General features: G+C 40.0%; 1 protein-coding gene across 1 annotated transcript; it reads right to left on the minus strand.

Moving 5' to 3' along the window:
* Positions 1 to 405: 405 nt before the first annotated feature.
* On the minus strand, positions 406 to 7,492 carry FRG1 (FSHD region gene 1). Its single transcript, XM_035541674.2, has 9 exons — positions 7,385 to 7,492; positions 7,098 to 7,165; positions 5,367 to 5,489; positions 4,396 to 4,453; positions 4,090 to 4,204; positions 3,612 to 3,716; positions 2,914 to 3,005; positions 2,172 to 2,282; positions 406 to 1,269 (listed from the first exon to the last, which is right to left on the minus strand). Exons 1-9 carry the CDS (start codon positions 7,480 to 7,482, stop codon positions 1,233 to 1,235), a joined length of 807 nt encoding a protein of 268 aa, XP_035397567.2. The 5' UTR covers positions 7,483 to 7,492; the 3' UTR covers positions 406 to 1,232.
* Positions 7,493 to 18,264: the final 10,772 nt, after the last annotated feature.

Here is an 18,264-nt window from a genome sequence, read left to right on the forward strand (position 1 = left end):
TTTTTCTCCTTTTGGTTTCATATATCTGTATGGGTTATCTCCTTATTTATCCCTTGGCTAATCTTCCCATACCAGCTATTGTTTTAGTCTTGAAAATTCAAGTGGGTTTAGATAATTACAACGTACCTAAATTCTCCATGCTTTTTCTTAAGATCAACTGTCTATGACATAAGACCAATTTAAATTGCCACTACTGTCTAGACTTTATTAGCCTGTTCTCGTTCTTTTTGGAGACATCGTTATCTTGCGTTAGCTTATGGCTTTGTACTACTACAGCTGTCAGTTTGAACTGCAAGGAGAGTACCTACAGAGACAACTCAAATTATTACCATAAAAATCCTCAGCATTATTACCAAGTAATTTTTATGAAGCAGATTACAGAAATGGAGAGAGTAAATGATCTGAGGTAGTTCCTATGGAGATGTTTTTATTGAAAAACTTGGTAATCAGAACAGACACGGAAAAACGTATTTTATACAAGATACTAGGAACATGTATTACACTATGACCTTAAAAAAAGCTGTTTTGTTTTTTTAAATTGAAGTCCATACCCTAAAGAAACCAGCAAGTTTGATTGAAATGTCTTCCCCTCTCGTAAAATGAGCAGCCTGCTAACACAAGCCAGTCATTCCCTTTTCTTATGAGACACCCGCATTTCCATTTGTAACGGCGTTCTTGTGACTTGTTCACACTTCCACCATATGGATTACGTCATTTATCCATCAGACAGTAGGTCTGTTTTGAACACTGTTTAAACAAGACTGAATATTCTGGCCCCTACCTGATACAGTGCAGAAAGGCTCCACAGACATCCTACTCAGTTTCTGATACGATGTATTCTAAGACATCCATTTGCAATTATTTCTTCATGCTTGTTGAAGAGAGTTACATATTTCTTAATAGTTCAATGGGCTAACAATATTTTCCTTTCGAGCTTTATCACCATTCTAATCTGCCCTTTAATCACTGTAAGTTCAGGTTCCTTTCATCAACCTCAGAAGATTCAGTGGATGAAACAATTTGTCTTTTGTTAAATAATTATCTCACTATTCATTACTAGAAGGTGACACTAGTTCAATGCCTAATTATAGCTCTCAGGCAGTCCTTTAAAAATAATATAATAAAAACATCAGCAAAATGCCTTTCATAAAAAGTAATTATAAAACATTTTACTTGTGTTTTCAATTTGACCACATAATCAAAGATGCAGAGGAAAACGGCCCAGCTGGTTGTCACTTGCAGTATCTATCCGCTTTCACTTTTGCTCGCCTGTGTGGAAAGAGTAATGAAACAAGACTTAGACTAAAACCAAAGGTGATTACATCTGAACGTTTTAACTGCCTCTAAGTCTTAAACAGACACAGAAAGCTGTTCTCTCAAACTTTACTTCAAAGCACACATAAAAGCCTAACAATACTCTGGATTTGTTACTTTGTTTTTGTTTTTTTTTTTTTTTAAAAGGAGCTACAGCTATAACAATGTGTAAAGTTAACCTTGTCTTTCCTTTCAAATCACCACCTGTGTTTTGTCAGATCACTGAGGGAGGGAATTCAAACTGAGCGACAGTTGAAACTGACACTTGATCTGTGATAGGCACGGTGTGTTTTCACATCACAATAATACAGTATCACAAGTAGTCTTCTGCATTTCAACCAAGCAAATTTCAACAAATATTTATACCATACAAAATATTAAAAGTTCAAGACAGTTTCTGCATTCTCAGCTTACAGGGAAAGAAAGATTTATTCCCATTAGATAACGCTAAGGCTAATTAATAAACGCTATTTCTCTTTAAAATGCAGCTGTCTCCTTTCCAAAATGTTCTGGTACTGAAGGTGCTGAAAGTGTGAAAAACTTATTTTTTGTTATTTAAAAGATTCATCCCTCACTTCCGCTGAACTCCACAAACTGAGCAAACTTCTTTAGAGATGTCCAAAAGAATTCACTTCTGCTTAAATCCCAACCTGGGAAGTTCAGCCAAGGAAGTGAAAATTCAGAAGAATAACAAAAAAAAAAAAAAAAAAGGGCAGCAGAACACCGACCAGGGAAAAAATGCTCAACACCCACACCTACTCCCTGAAACCTAGCCATCTTTTGTATTCCAAGTTCACTGTAATTCCATCTCCCAATAGCTTTTAAATCAGTGCATTATTTCTTATACATTAGAGTACCTGTCGAGCAGTGTTTCGTGAAAAGTGCCTTCTTTTCTGGCTTTTCTGAGGGCTTTCGTATCTTCTTTGCTTATTTTGAGCTTTTTGTCTTGAAAACTTTGGAATTTCTTTCTGTAAGGGAAAAATTGTAAGAAGTTAACTTCTTTAAAGTTTTGTGTTTCAGTAAAAACAACTGTGATGAGCAACTTAAGTCCTATTATGCAACTGGCCTAATAAAATCCAATAAACCATCATACTATCAAGTAGTGCTATACGACTTCCCTAGGTGAAACACACTCAGGCATTTTTGGCGCTAAATAGGAACGACACCATACATGATTAACACAACGTGCTTACAAAGTTGTGAAGAACTTCAGCTCCTTCAACTAGTAGCATGACAAGTCAGGAGTGAAGGGGGATAGAGGACTCTGGAGTGAAAGTGAGCTTGAGAGTAAGGGGAAAGACAGGCATTTTAATTTTTTGGTCCATGCTTCTCACTACTTATGTTTATTTTAATAGTCAATAAATTAATTTTCTACAAGTTGAGTCTGTTTTAACTGCAACAGTCACTGACAAGCAAGCTCCCTGTCTTGATTTTGACCCGTGAGCCTTCTCATCCTATTTTGTGTCCTCATCCTGATAAGGAGGAAGAGAAAGTGAACAAAGAACTGGGTGGGAGTTTAGGCCTTCCAAAGAAAACCCCAAATAAAAGAGGAAAAAAAAAACAGGCACTTAAATCTGTTAAAGGCTCTCAACTACATACACGTAATTGATTTCACACTGTTTAACATTTCCTTTATCTTCTTGTGGGATGTCATCCTTCTTCTTAGCTTCTCTTTCAGCACAAGTTCGAATCTAGTCATTGAGAAGAAAAAAAACAGAAGTTGCAGGTTAAAGACAATATATCCTGCATAACAGAGTGACAGTCACAGATTTTTTTAAGTTATCAACTTTGAAAATGGTTAATTCACAACCAGAGAAAACAGCAGTAACAGCAAAAGCTGCCTGAAATATGAAAAAGGATTAAACATAGTCCTTAATACTACTGTAAGACATAGCTGCCTTCATCTCAAAGAAGCACTGTTACAGTTTCTAGAGTGAGCAGGGCTAAAATACCTTTTAGAGAAACTGACTCCACAGTATTCCTGCTCTGACTAGTACCTGCTTCCCTGTTTGGAGAGGCATATCTTTGATGTCCAACAGAAGGCAAGATGGTCCTTCCACATCCTCTTACATAAACAGTCTCCACACCTGCATCATTCTGGCTAACCTTTTTTTGTCCCTGGTTCCGTCAGATTTCATCTCTCTTGTACCAAGCTGTCGAGAACTATCTGGAGTATCACATAGAAGGTCTTAACCACCATTTCTTTAGCGAAAGAAATACTTACAGTAAAGTATCTTGTAATTGTAACCATACAGTAACTGTACCATACAGATTCTTAACTGTAGAAAACAGATTACCTTTATCATTTCTTCTTCCCCTGCTGTTTTGCTTTTGGCTTCTATATCTCCCTCTTCATTACATCTGATAAAACGGCTGTTTGCTGCTAGCAACGCCATCTTCTTCTGCAGAAAACAGTATCACATCATTAGCATAAGGATTTTGTATATAAACCTTGATTCATAACATTTATTTCATTCATCAGAAAGTTCTGTAAATGCGTTCTGTTCTTTTACATATAGACACTTCAACAGCTAGCTAGTGGACTCTGTTCTTAATTTGTAGTCAAACTGCAGTAACTTTAGGTACTTTAAAAACTTAAGAAGAAATACAGTAAATACATTGTAGTTGGGAAAACAGAACATTAGAAGTTACAACATGGAAGAGACTGCGAAAGGGCAACCAACAGTAAACATCTTACTGCCTGTCAATATAGGCTGCAAGTCAAAATACAGTTAAATGCTTGGAATCTCAGGTGAATTGTCTGAAGCAACTTACATCTTGAAAGACAGGTTCCCATTGCTCTCTTGATCCTATAGCATCTGAACGTCCGACAACAAGTCCATCTGAATTTATACCAAGGTATTTGCCATAACCAGACTTCAGAGCAATCCTCAAAGGGAAAACGAAGTGAAACAATGAAAAATGTTGAGTTAAAGCCCTTCACAATATTCAACACAAGCTTTTTTTTTTTTTTTGGTATATAATGCATTTCAAGAGAAAATTAAAACATGTATTCATACCAGAAACAAACAAACAAAAAAACAAGTATGAAAACTTGAAATATTTTGTTACAGTAGTTACCTTGTATCAGACAACTTCACTGCTGTAAACTGTTCAGGAGGACTAGGGCCTTCATCACCTTCGGAATGAAGTTTTCAGTAGTTAGACATCAAGTATTATGCATACGGTATTTAAACAGTCAATACTGCAGAGTTTCAAACAAGCTGAAAAATAATGCAACAGCCTTTGCTAAATACTATGGAAAGCTATAATACTGTGTTTCTTTAGAAATTCCTTTTGAACATTCACACTCTTAAAATAAAAAGCAATGCAGGAGCTTATTTGCATTCATGTATTTGGTGTGCTTTAAATAATACAAATACAATCCTTGTGTCAAAAAACAAAAAACGTAATCTCCTTATAACATTATTTTCTCCATACCAAAACATACTATGGTTCAGCTGTGGTAACCTAACTTCTTATCTGAAAAGCTACTACTCACCATCTCTCAAAACCCAAGTGAGGTAATACTGTCATCATTGCTTTTATCTCGCTCTGGAGATGAGGCACACTGTCAGGGTTTTGGAACAGTTCTCTTCTGACTGATGGTTCCCAGATTCAAATTAAGAGACAAGCTAATTATCTCTACCACCTTAGTAGTCCACTTGCACAGCAACAAAACAAATACAGCACAATGAGGATGCAGCAATAAACCTTGACACTCATCCACCTTGAGTTTCACTCTTCAATTAACACCAGAAGAGTTTTATAGAATTTAATAAAAGTTATACTGCTTTTTATTCAGTAAGCTGTACGGCCTTTTAACGGTGATCCTTTCCAACGCAGTTCAATTTATTATACACATAACACAGCAAGAAACTAAGTAAGTGAAACTGATAGGTAGTCATTAGGTTTTGGTCACGCTACAGCCAACTTTATTGCGTTACATGTAATAAACTGCCTTGAGCTGTAAAACAGTTTGCCTTGAAGTGATGCTATGTTCATGCTTTTCATTACTAAAACTATTTTTTTCCCAGTTTCCTGAAACAAACCTTTATGCGGTGCTCCAAGTGTAAACAAGCCATTATCAAGGGCATGGATGTAAGCTCCTTTATCCATTTCTATCGCTATAGTCCCTGTAATTTCACCGAAATTACTGACAGCCCACCAGTTTCCTAAAATACAAAACATCACAGTTAATGGAATAATTACAACTTCTGATTACGGTAGTTCAAGAGATAGTAATCCTGCACCTATTCCAAGATTTGGCACTCTATAGATAGCAACAGGCTCCTAATTGCAGGCTCCTGCGCTCCATCCCCTCTTAGTGCTGTTAGGCCATGGAGCACATTGATCCATCCAGCTGATCCAGTAGAAGATACAACTTGCAAGAAAGGTTTCTTCCCCCATTCCCACCCCCAACCTGCTTCCTCCGGTTTTGTGGTCACAGTAAATTACTAGTATAATGATTTCTGTTGTGCTGGAGAAGCTCTCTCATCTTGCTGCTAGATTACTTCATATGAGCTGCATTCCTCAGACTTAAGATGTTCTAGACAATCAGTGTTCAAATGTCTTAGCCCCCCAGAATTCAAACTTAAAGGCTCACGTGTATAAATTAGAATTATGACATTTGTATTTTTAAAGAGCAAAACTTTCTCCTGGTCTACTATCTTAGATATATTTTCTGCCTAAGATAATTATTTTAAATTAATCAGAATATGATATCTTTTTTCAGCAAGTTGGTCTTGAGCAGAAATAATGTTCCCCTATCTTCATACAACATACAGAGCAAATAGGCTTGCTCTATAATGTCATGACTTGGAGATCAGCATATGAAATTTCCAAATCTCTTCCAGCACTTTTTTGTGACATTCTTTTAGTGTAAAATACAATAGTCCATTTTCTCATATATATTTTGTTTTAACAGAAAAATAGAGATAACTCCCCTTGTACGGCTTTGGATTATGCCTGTGCACACATAATAGAAAATGATATTTATCCCGTAACATGCACTGTTATGGTATGCATCTGCATCTCTCAGGGCTTTATGGTTATTTCTTTAGCTGTTTTTGTGAACTGTGATAAATGAAGAATACAGCAGTTCCAAAAGGCAGCACTTAGCCAAGTTACCACTCAAGACCATACACACTTTGATCCTCCTCTTCCACAAAGCAGGAAAAAATACTGTTATATTTGGACACTGGTTGATGTTTGTTGTCTTCAGTTTCAGCTACTGATAGCAAGTTTATAATGCAAACACATCACAGTAATCATGACAAACTGAAACAAGTAAACAAACCAAGACTTTTCCTTTCAAGAGGGCTGAAGGTTTGAGTGAACTAAAGACCCCAGGCAAGAAGCAATTGCTGGCAGAATAAGAACAGGAAGTACAGGCACCCCATCTAGTAAATTTTCAAGTAACAGTAACATATATTATTTACATACAAATATAGATAATAGCATTACAGCACTAAATATAAGTCTCTCTGCCAGAAACAAATGCTGTTGGGAAAAAACATGACTTACAAGCAGATAAGGAGCTTGAATTATGTAAGCTCGTAAGTGTGCTAAAAAGATAAATATGTGCAAAATCGATCCCACTGGTACCAAAAATTCCCTCTGGCACCCAGGAAGGTGTGACTTATAAACAGTGTGCTGTGACAAGTAGCTAGAAACCTGTGCAGGGCCTACACTCAGTTTTAAGAGCCCTACAAGCACCCCTTCAACTTGTGCTACCCCCTACTGCTTCCGTACTGCCACACGGCTCCTGCAGGGCTGCTCACCGACGATATCAAGCTGCTCTTCCGCATCCTCCTCCCTTTTCCTTTTCTTCTCCTTGTGCTTCTTCTTGCTGCAAAAGGAGAGGCACAGAGGTGGGCACACGCCTCCCACCCAGCCCCTCGCTCCGCCACGGCCCCAAGCCTCCCAAGAGCGGGGCACCGGGGGGCGAGAGGCAGCACACCCCAAAACCTTCAGCCCCCCGCGGCCCCTTTACAGCGACCCTCCGCGCCGAAGCCAGTGGTGAAGCACCGAGCTGGCGGCCGAGGGACAGGACGAGCCATCCCCTCACCTCTTCTCCTTCGCCCCTTTGAGGACGAGCTTGGTGGACTTAACGCAGGAGTACTCCGCCATGTCGGGACCCAGGGCAGGGCGGCTCGGGCCGCGCATGCGCCCGGGGCTCAGCTCTCTACCGGCGCCATGGCGCCGCTCGGCGGTTGGAAGCCGAGTCTGAGGGGAAAAGTTGAAGAAGCAGCGCCGACACCGAGTTAGTTGCCCCTGGTTTTACCGAAGGGTGCAGACACCCTTCTCTTACACCAGAACAGATACCTTTAGTCCCACCTTCTTAACGGATACTATTAGTCCTCCTTTTGGGAACGGCCTCAGTAACACACATGTAATCAGGCTCCAAATTACAGCAGTCATTTTTAATTTATGTTTTATCACCCAGTCTGTTGTTTCCACTTCACACCAAAAGAAGGGGTTTTGTGCCCAAAATGTTGTTTGCTTCTGATTATAGCAGCTGGTCAAATGAAGGACACCACCTCTATCAAATCTCACGGACACATACCCAGGCGCTCGCATTGTGTTACTTCCCTTTGACTTCTCATTTCATCACCTGCCGATGCTTACAAAGCTCCCATAAGTAAGTTCCTTCTGAAAGTAATACATGAGGTTTATGCGGTTATGTTAAGGTCTTTACGATCGCTGAAATCATGTCTGGGAGATAAAACTACATGTGTAACTTCTCTCAGTGAATGACCCGGGAGTTTGTTGATGACTGCAGATGTCTTCTGCAGATACTCTGACTGGATCCAGGACCCTGCGATTTCTCACAGAAATGCTTTTAATTTTTATCTATATGCCTAACATGAGTAACCCCATATTTTTGTCTGTGAGCTGTGTTGGAGTGGTTACATCTGCCGTGTGAAATGAAGACAACAGTGTGTCTGTAATGGACTCTCAGGAGTTTTTGGCAGGTCTCCCATTTTGGAGCTTTGGGGAGAAGGAGGCTGGGAAGAGGAATGGGCTTGTCAGTAAAAACAGTACTTGAATCAAGCTGCTGGTGCACGTAGATTCAAAATGCTTTTTTTATTGTGTCCCTGGCATACTGCCTTCCTGCCCGTGTCTTCACCCGCTGTGGTTCGTTACTGAAAGACACTCATCTCTTTGGTCAGCATTTGGGAAGTGGGTAACTTGAAGCAGGGCATTGCTATGTATGCGACTTTATGGATTTATTGACTTCCCAGTCCCTGGAACGTGCATCTCTGCAATTAGGGCTTCAAGTAAAAACTGAAAAAGCAGAGACTACAGAAAGCTTCAGGCAATGATGGGCTCCTTGCTGACCACTTCTGATTTCTTAATGGAGCTAAAATCAGGGAATTGTGTTTGCAAAGGCTTGTATCCAGTCAGGCTGTGAAGGTCCCATGTGTCTTACCATGTGTGAAGGGCCAGAGAATATCTGTATTTCCAATTACTAGACTGAGGTACCTTGTTAAACTGCTAGCAACCCATCCATTGCTTTCAACCTCACCCTCGCATACATTCTGTTTCCAGTTTTCACCTTTCTAGAGATTATTGCCTGACTTCTAGAAAACTTTTGGCACTGTCATCTTAGAGTTTTACAGCCAATAATAGAGTGGTTGTTACTTAGTTTCCTTCCTCGGCTTTGGTGGTAGATAAAATGGCTTGTTCTCAGTCAAAACGTATTTTCAGTATATCCATTTTTTGTACTACATAGTCTTGTCTGCAGACCTTTGGAAACTAAATCAAGCTAGCATCAGCACAAAGCAATTTTAGCAAATATAATTTTATTTGACTCATTTTATCATTAACTACTTTTTTTTTTTTTTTTTTTACTTGTTCTAAACAGCTATGTGTAAATTTTAGTAAAGTGAATAAGAAAAATAAGAGAGCAATTTGTGTAGGAATTAGAAACAAGCACAGAAGAAAAGAGTGAAGCAAAAAGAATGCCTGTCAGCACGTTGATCGCCCTGCTTTGACACTGCATGCTAAGTTATTCTTAAGTGTTTTGGTTGTTCTGGGGTTTTATTCATTTATTTATTTAGGCCTTGACTCTGTGGAGAGAAAATCGTCAGGGGGGTCCCTATTGTTTTCTTAGCTCTGGTTATTTAACTTGACAACTTTATTTGTGATATATTACTTTTTGACTGCTTAACTGTGCAACCTTAGCATATGGGGAGTATTTGTATACTCTTGTCAAAGCAGGTCTGTATACATTGATTTACCATTACCAGCACTTCAAAAATCTCAAATACTTGCCTGGGAGGGAAGATGGGAGGGGAAAAGGTAATATTTTAGTATCTTAGGAAGCAAAGATGTCTTGACCACTCATGGTTAAGAGTATAAAGTTTTCAAAGTTCAACATTTTCAGTAGTTATCTAAGGCAATTGTCATTTTTCTTGTTAACTTTTAAAAAACAAAAGCAAGTCAAAGCAGTTTGTATTTTAAAATATGTGTTTAGATTACATGATGGAAGTGCATGAGCTTTATACTTTGCTACTTGTCCACCAGATGCTGCTCTAACCACAAAAATAAGTGCAGATTAAGAAATCTTAAAAAAAAAAAAAAAAAAAAAAAAAAAAAAAAAGTAGTTTTATTTTCATTACAGATCACCCTTACATATCCTGACCCCAGAAAGAATTACACACATACTTACATTTTTGCACTGGGAATAGTCCCAGTGAGTTCAATTAAGCAACTCAATGTGTAAAGTGAAGCATGTCCATAAGCTTTCTTAGTATGAAGCCGTATCAATTGTGTTTGCTGTTTTAATTTCCACGTTGTAAAGAGATGGAGGAACAGGCAGAGGAACAGAGGCCATAAATTTTTAATTTTAAATGAAAATTAGCCTCCCAAAATATGAAATATACCTTTTTATTAACAGATATATTTTTATTTACAATTGACCTATTTTAGGTTTCTTTTTTAATTTAGCGACTCCAGCAACAAACAGGCATCACTACCATATATATAGAAGGCAGTGAAATCTTTTCCTGCAGGGCAAAGCAATGCCCTCAGTCAGAGAACTGTATCTAAAATGGTGCCACTTTAGAAAAGCCATTTAAACTCTAATTTGCTAGTTAGTATTTTTGAAATTAAAACATTTCCAAAATGTGCTGGCTACAACTGTTTAAAAAATAGAGCAGTCCATTTTCCTTATGGCAATGGAAATAAATAGAGCCTTTGTGTTTGCTAAACGTAGAAAACAAATCACTTTTTTAATGACTGGATTTTCCTGCCAGCTTGGAATTTGCCGCATGTGCATTTTATTTTGAATGCCTAAAGAGTGAAATCATTCGCCATCTCTCATGCAGATGGGGCAGATTGGCTGAGGTGTCATTTGCAAAATGTGCACTTTCATCATTTAAGTTTGAGGGGGATCATTACAAACAATGTTTCCTATAGACACTCTGGATTGATGGAAGTGCAGAGCTGAAACTGAGTGTCCACGGATGTAGCCTCGTGTCCTAAGAGCATGGAGGAAGGCCTGGACCGAAACTTGGGCACTTTGGAGTTTTCTTCTGTCTCGTTTATTTATGTTAAGAGATAGAGAAATACCTTTCCAAAGCAAAGAAACTTGAATTAGCTCTCTTGGTAGCAGAGTTGACAAATAGTCTATGTGCTTTTTCTTGCTTTCATTTACAAGTATAGGGCCCTTGTGAAATATCTAAGCTGCTGACTGATGTAACAGTGAAGATTGATCCAGTTTTGTTTACCCATTTACAGAAGGAGTGAAATCTGATGTGAGTTAGAACCAGAGCAACTACATTTTAATTTTTCCCAGTGGGACGAAGTACATACGCAGGAACGTTGCGGTGGTTTCTCGTAATGTTCTGCAGCAGTTGTGTGAGAGTGTTGATGCATCCCCAGGACATGATGGTGCATATCACAGTGACATGACAGATGTATATAAAAAGCTAATTTGATTCTTGGCACTTCAAATCCTGCATGCTGAAAATGCTTTTTTTATGGCTTCTCAATTTTAAATGTGACCTGAAATTACCTTTTTTAAAACCTGCAATGCTAGCGTTAGGTTTTAGCACAGATGAGTAAATATTCTCAAAATGGCATTTCTACTACTCGTTTATGGTATAGTAGTTGGAGCATTTGCAAAATAGGAAGGGGGTTCTGAGCCTGTCAGGGGCAGGATGGAGCCCCAGTTCTCAGGGCCCCTGTGATGGTTGTAGCTTCTCAGCTGCTGCTCTGCCTGAGCCCTCTCTCCCTCACTTTCCTCCATTCTTGCTCTGTAAAATTATTGTGGCTATGTTTTTGCAGGTAGCCAGAACTTCCCGATGTCTACTCCAGATGTTGGGACTACTGCTCTACAGATGGCAGTGGGGGACAGTGCACTCTCCAAAGTCCCTTTCTGTTGGACAGTGGGGAAATGAAAGGAGAAATGAATAGGTAACCTTGAATGTACAGTAATCTCATACAGGCACCAACTCTGTATGGCATTTACTTCCCCTCAAGCCGTCATATCATCCTCAGTGCCTTATCATGTCTACTTCTTACACATTCTGGGATTCTTTTCCACTGGTTGCTCCGATTTTTATCCTTATTTACTAAGGAGGTTGTTGTATGTATACGAATGCATTTCTCTCTCTGCCTATTGGTCTCTGTTTCCGTATCAATATTTTTGAACTGGTCAGTTGAGTTCTAATTTAACAGATAAATGGAAGTCATGAAGATAATTAAACTCTGGTGAGTTCTGAAGTAGTTGTTAGGAAGAAGACCTATAACTTCCCTGATGGATGGACAGGCTACAGTGTGAACTCCCATATTAGAGATGGGAGAGAACCCTCATATGGGAAAGAGTCTGTGAGGAAAAACTCCTTGTAAATCATGGGACACTAATGAGTGAAAAATCAAACTGCATTGCTTCCAGTGCTTAAGAAACAATTTATTGCTATATACTGTAATTTTGTTTTTTATGGGATGGAAATTTGATTCTGTAAGTTGAGTGTATTTGATGTTTTTTGAAGTTTCCTGACAAATAACTAGCCTGCTTGATGCAAGTGTAGTTGAAAGCCCATTCCCCAATCCACTGGTACTGTATTGCAGGTAGACTCACATATAAATTAAACATGACAGGATTTTGTGGCAAGTTACCTGCTTTGTGCTGTGTGTTCCTACGCAGACTTTTACCTCTCTGGAATGCAGTTTTGTTCTTGTCTCAAGTGAGCTTCCTTTCCCTTGTTATTTGTGGTTGAGTTTATGTCATTAGGAAAGCCCCAAGAACCACGGGGAAAGAAAATGAAGTGGGCAGTCTAGAATGAGTTCAGATTTGCCATTTCATGTATACGGACTGTTGTTGTGGTTCTTTTTTTTTAGCCTATATATGTTTCATTTAATTTAAATGTCATTTCTATGTAGTGTTTATCGAGTGCTTCAAAAAAGATTACTTCCTTTTTGCATTTCTTTTGCCACTTAATGAGAAATAAACAGGTGGTTTTGCATGAGTTTGAAGAGTAAGGCTATACTTACTTTCGCAGCTTTCCATCAGCAGAGAGGTGGCTTGGGGGGGGTGTACTTCCCCTTTCCCCACTGTTCCCTTTTGCTGATGGTACAGCTTATCTTTTGGTCAGACCAAAAGATAATTGGGGAACAACCAGCCAGAGCTCTTGTATTTTTTTTAAACTGTTACTTTTATTTATTATTATTTTTTTAAGAGTATGTGACTTTGCTTCGGACCATATATTTTTCTTACCCTGTGTCCTATGAGACAACATGGATGTCCTTTATAAATTCAATGGGGATATGAATTGGCAGAGCTTAAAAGGAGAACGAATCCTTGGCAGGGTGTTCATTGTCAGTGCTGCCGTCCTCCCTGGCCGTAAAACTGTACACTTTTTCTTTGTAAATTATGTTTCCTCTCCCCCAGGATTACCAGATAATTTCTTTCTGTATTTTTTTTTTTCTAAAAGGACAAGCGCATTTACCCGCTATGATTGTTTTCATTGCCCATTTGAATTTGAAGAGCTATTCTAAGTGATTTTCCTCTCTTATCCTCCATAGCTCCTGATTCCATGTAATTTGTCATGAATGAAGATGCTCTTCCCCTAAAAGGCAATTTTATTAATGCAGTGGCAGTGAGTGTGTTTTAAAAATGCTTTTGTATGGATGTAGCAATTGTGGAGGTAGGAGGGAGACCTGTAGGCTATTGCATACAGAGTAGGTGCAGGCTAGGCAAAGGTAGAGAAAGCTTTTTGCTCTGAAGGAAATTCTGAGCTGTTCATTCTCCCTGTCCACTCACTCCCTTTTGAATGTATAAGATTAAGTGATAGTGGTTCCAAATGTGTTTTATTTTCCTTCTTGGGCCAAATACAAAAGAGAAATAAATACACTTAACTTCTGCATATTTGTGGCAGCCTAACTCAGACTGTCGTACTTGTTTTTCATCCAAAGAGCCTCCAAATTGTAACAATATTTATTAGGTTTTGAAGCAGTTAAAGAGATGGAAGGCAATTTTAGAAATTTTAAGAAATATTTACCTTAATCAGGACCATCATCAGTATCTAGCTGTTCTTTTATTATTAATTTTGCACGGATATCTAGTAAGTCTGGTTTGCCCAGCTTTTTGTGTTATGCTTTCTAAAAGCAGCACAAGCAGAACAAAACAGGTCCTGAGTTTACACTCATCCTTCCTTTTTTACATTAGGAAGTAAAGTTTCTAAGCCATAACACAGCGTATGGAAACTGTTTTGCAATGAGGCAGCCAGAGATGGCAGCATTCTCCATTCTAATGCAGCTTGACTTTTTTTTTTTTTTTTTTAAGTGTCGGTAATTTGAGTGAATGAGTAATGTCAGACTTTTAACTTCCACCGAAAAAATACAACACAAAGCAGGGTTCCTGTCCTTCACGTTTTTGAAGAAGACATAAAACCTGATTGTAAGAGTGTAAAACTTTGAAAGGCAGAACAAAAGACAACCGCATGTATTGTTTTTTAAAAATACTGCTTTTATATGCCATTGCTGTGAGGTTTTTTTTTTGGTCTGACTAATGATTGTTGAGTACTTTGAGTTGGCAACATCTGTTGGCTTGTGTCCTGTCACAGCAGGTAAGTGAGTGGGAGTTGAAACTGCTGATCTTCCCACATTGTGATCCTGAGAGAAAAGGAGAGAGAACATTTCAGCATGCATCACCTGCCTTCAGACTCTTTTCCCCACAACGTACCGTCAGGTACATCAGTGTTTTGCTTACAGTCTAGGCGCAGCACAAAATATTTTTTCCCAATTAAGCTTTGTTTTGCTGAAGGGGTCTCTCCTGCTCCTGAAAATCCCAAACCTAATTTGCCAAAGATAAAAATAGCCCTTTTGCTGTCACAGCTTCATGAAACTATGTTGTGACAAGTCGTGATCTGGTTTAGATCATAAAAGGTGAAGTCAGGGAGACTGGCCAAGGTGTTCAGTGCATCCCAGCGTACTGTCTGGCTGGAGCGGAGTCCCAGGGAGTAATCCAGGCAGAGTTTTCTGGCATGTGCAACAGATGTGGTGTAACTTATGCAATTAACTTCTTGATGGAGCACTGAGCTGTATCCATACTGTTTCTTGACATGTTTGGGAGTCTAGAGTCCCTAGGGGGGCTGTGTGTGAGGGTCTGCTGTAACCTGTCTGGAGCACTAGACCCGAAATTCTCCCATGCCTGCCTTGGATGCTTATTCTTGTGCAATGTGTGTCAGTCAGATCTGGTTGCGTTGTGCCCCAGGGGAATAGTTTAGCACTGGTAGGGCCCTGTGTTGCCATTGTCTTTGCAGATGACCAAAATCTAGCTCAGGTTTCATCCCTGCCTGAGGTGTCTAGAATTGCTGTATCTCAGAGGTATGAAATGTCTGGCTCTGCCAGACCCATGGCTGGAACTCCCAAACGTCCAGCAGAAAGCCTGAAGCGGCCCAGTTAAAAGGGAATAATGTCCTGGCCAGGCCTCAGCGACAGGAGTGGGCAATCCACGGTCAGACATGTTGGCCACGTGCACCATAGCCATACACCTCATCGTCCCCTGGAGCCAGGGACATTTCTCTGTCCTGAGCGAGGCAAATGGAAGGCGAGTGCAGCTGGCTGAAGTTAGAGCAAAAAAAGGAAAAGAGCGGCAGTTCATTTTTTTTCCCCTCACGAGTAGCGTGAAATCCAGAGAATAGGCTTGTGTTGTTTAAGTCGAGCAGCTTTGTTAGTCTAAAAATGATTTTGGTAGTCTCGTGGTGTGAGGCAAGAAGTGAGGCCTGCAAGCCAGGCCACCCGTCATTGTGCTCCCCTGCTGCGCTGGGACGTTGAGAAGAGGAGAGGATGTTTATGTGCCGGTCAGGGCTTCTTGAGGGCCGACGGAGCGTGTGAAGACAGCCCTTCCTGGTAGCAGCGTCTAGTAGTCAAGGTTCACAGCCACGTAATATTTTCAAATGTTGTTTGAAACGCTGTTCACAGTAGTTTATTGCAGCAGTCTGGAAAGCTTCAGCGTCGGTTCAGGCTAACTGTACTCCTGCGTCACACTTGGGTTATGGCCTGAGGCAGATGACTCGCAGAAAGACAGCAAACATGAAGACTGAACACAGCATGACCTGGCTCCTGAAGGCAATGAGAAGCCTAAGTGCTCCGTGCAATCAACGTGAGGCTAAGGCAAAACAGTTATTAAGAAAGCAAGGCTTTGTGGCAATGTAAGGCCGAGATCACCCGTACTCATGTATGCAAATAGAGCATCCATCCACAAATGACAGTGAAAACTCGACAAAGTAAAGCATGGAGAGATCCGTCAGGCTCCTGGATGCTGTATGGAACCTGCTTCCTTCCTTTATGTACCACTATTTCACTCCCCTGACCTGATGGCACTAAGCCTTTTCTCTCTCTGCTTCTGAAGTTGTGGGTGCTGGTAAGAGATGCAGACTGTTTGGAGGTGCCATCCCTTGTTTCCTCTTGTGCATATGGAGCCATATGACAGGACTTCCCAGCCTTGCTGCCAGTGGTAAGTGTTTTTGAAAGCATGCCTAAAAAGCAGTTATGGCTTCGAATGTGATGCTAGACTGAGAAGCAGTCATCCATTTGGCCAGCTCTGCTCTCTCCAGCAGATACATGCATATTAACAATGACTATCAAATTGACATTGTGTTGATCCTGGTTCTGTATCAGACTTCTAACAGGTTGAGGGCTTGGAGCATTTGACAGCTTTTGGACCTCACTCTACTCTGCCATGCTGCTGAGCTTCAGAGTAAGTTAACTTCAAGCCTTGGTGCCAGTGATGCCCTTGCAGAAGGGCACATCAGTGTGGGAATTTGATTTAGATGAAAGCCATCAGGAGATGACCTTTATGTTTCCTGAAGGTACCTGTGAGTCCCCTGCTAGCAGAAGGAGGAAGAGCAGCTGGTGGCATCTGGCATTTCAAATGTCCTCTTTGATGTTGGTGACAGAGGGCTCATTTTGGCTGGATGCACAATATTGCCTTATGCTTCTACAAAGCCTGTCCCTGCAGAGAGGCTAGGGAATAATTTTGGATGGGCTGGTGACATGATTTTGGCTACTGCTGGGGTTGTGGCCTGCTCTTGGCATGAGAAATGCAATGTAGCCATCCTCTCAGGTGATGGCTGAAGGGTTAGGTCCTCAGGGTCTTCTGTTTCTTCCCTTTGTCCTCCTGAAGGGTAATGAGATTCCTTGTGCCCTCCACGTGCTGCATGCTGTGTGGTGGCTTTATTCATCTCTGAAATGAACTCTACCCACAGCAGTTTTGCCTTTAATCTCTCCCAATGTCCCATGGAAGAGTTTTGAGACTTGTTACAGATATCTTCCCCCACCCACTTTTCTTTTTCACATTAATTTGGCATGGCTTTTAAATATTACAATCTGAGAAGTAAATCAGACAGTTTTCTCAATTGTGTGCCAGTTTTTAGAGACTATGACGTGTCCATCTGGCTCAGAGACAGATTCCTAGTGCTGGGACCATGTAGTGCCTCAGGCTGTTTTCTTATAACTGTTAGATGGTACTATGATTTTCTTTCTGAGAGCCTGTGTACTTTGGGGGGTACCATAGGATATGATGGACAGGTTGGGATGGAGACAGTGTCAAAAGGAATCCACACCCAGCTCCATCTTGCGGGCGAGATACTGGCAGCACTTCCAGCGTACCAGTGAAAACAATGTGGATCTTGAGACAAAACCTTTCAACCTAAAATAGAAACAAGGAAAAGGAGAGTATGTGACTGGGTCAGTATTGCTCATATTTATGAGTTGCCGCAAGCAGCAGAGAAGTATTCATGCAGACTCGCATCTTCCCTTACTTAAAGGGAAGCTGTAAAGACAAAGAAGTGTTTCGTGAAATGTGTTTAACGTTCATGCAGAGGAACACTGGTTCACCTAGTGTTTTATAAAATATAGAACTAGTTCTATAATATTTTATGCATCAGATCATGATTTAACAGGATAACGCGATTAGACCCATTTGTCTTTTCCTTTATTTCACTGACTGCACGGAGAGGGTATGTATTCTGCAAAGTTCAGATCGAAAACCTGCTTTGTAGCCTAGGTGGAACCCAGACCCCTACTAAGCACGCAGTACTTTGCCACAGGTAGTGTGCGCGTGGTGGCTAGTGGGCTGATCGGTTTATAGTTCCTAGGATCTTCCCTTACCTCTGCTAAAAGACCACTAACATCATTCTCCTTCTTCTTCTTTTTGTTTTTATTTTCTTTCCCAGCGTTGTGCAAAGCAAAATAATGAATGTTGAATCAATAGAAGAACCCAAAGTTTAACTGCTCTAAGGAAAAAAAAAAAAAAAAAGCAATTTAAAACTATAAATTATTTATTTTTCTTAAAGCATTTTAGCAGCATCATCGTTCTGTGTTTTACTTGAAATATTACTTGGATCCCCTTCATGTGAAATGCTTTATTTGAAGCTTTTTCAGACTGTTAAATTAATAGATTAGTTTTAGTAGTGAACCAGTTGGAGTTAATCA

Source organism: Cygnus atratus, chromosome 4, assembly GCF_013377495.2.
Source record: "Cygnus atratus isolate AKBS03 ecotype Queensland, Australia chromosome 4, CAtr_DNAZoo_HiC_assembly, whole genome shotgun sequence".
NCBI classification, from domain to species: Eukaryota; Metazoa; Chordata; class Aves; order Anseriformes; family Anatidae; genus Cygnus; species Cygnus atratus.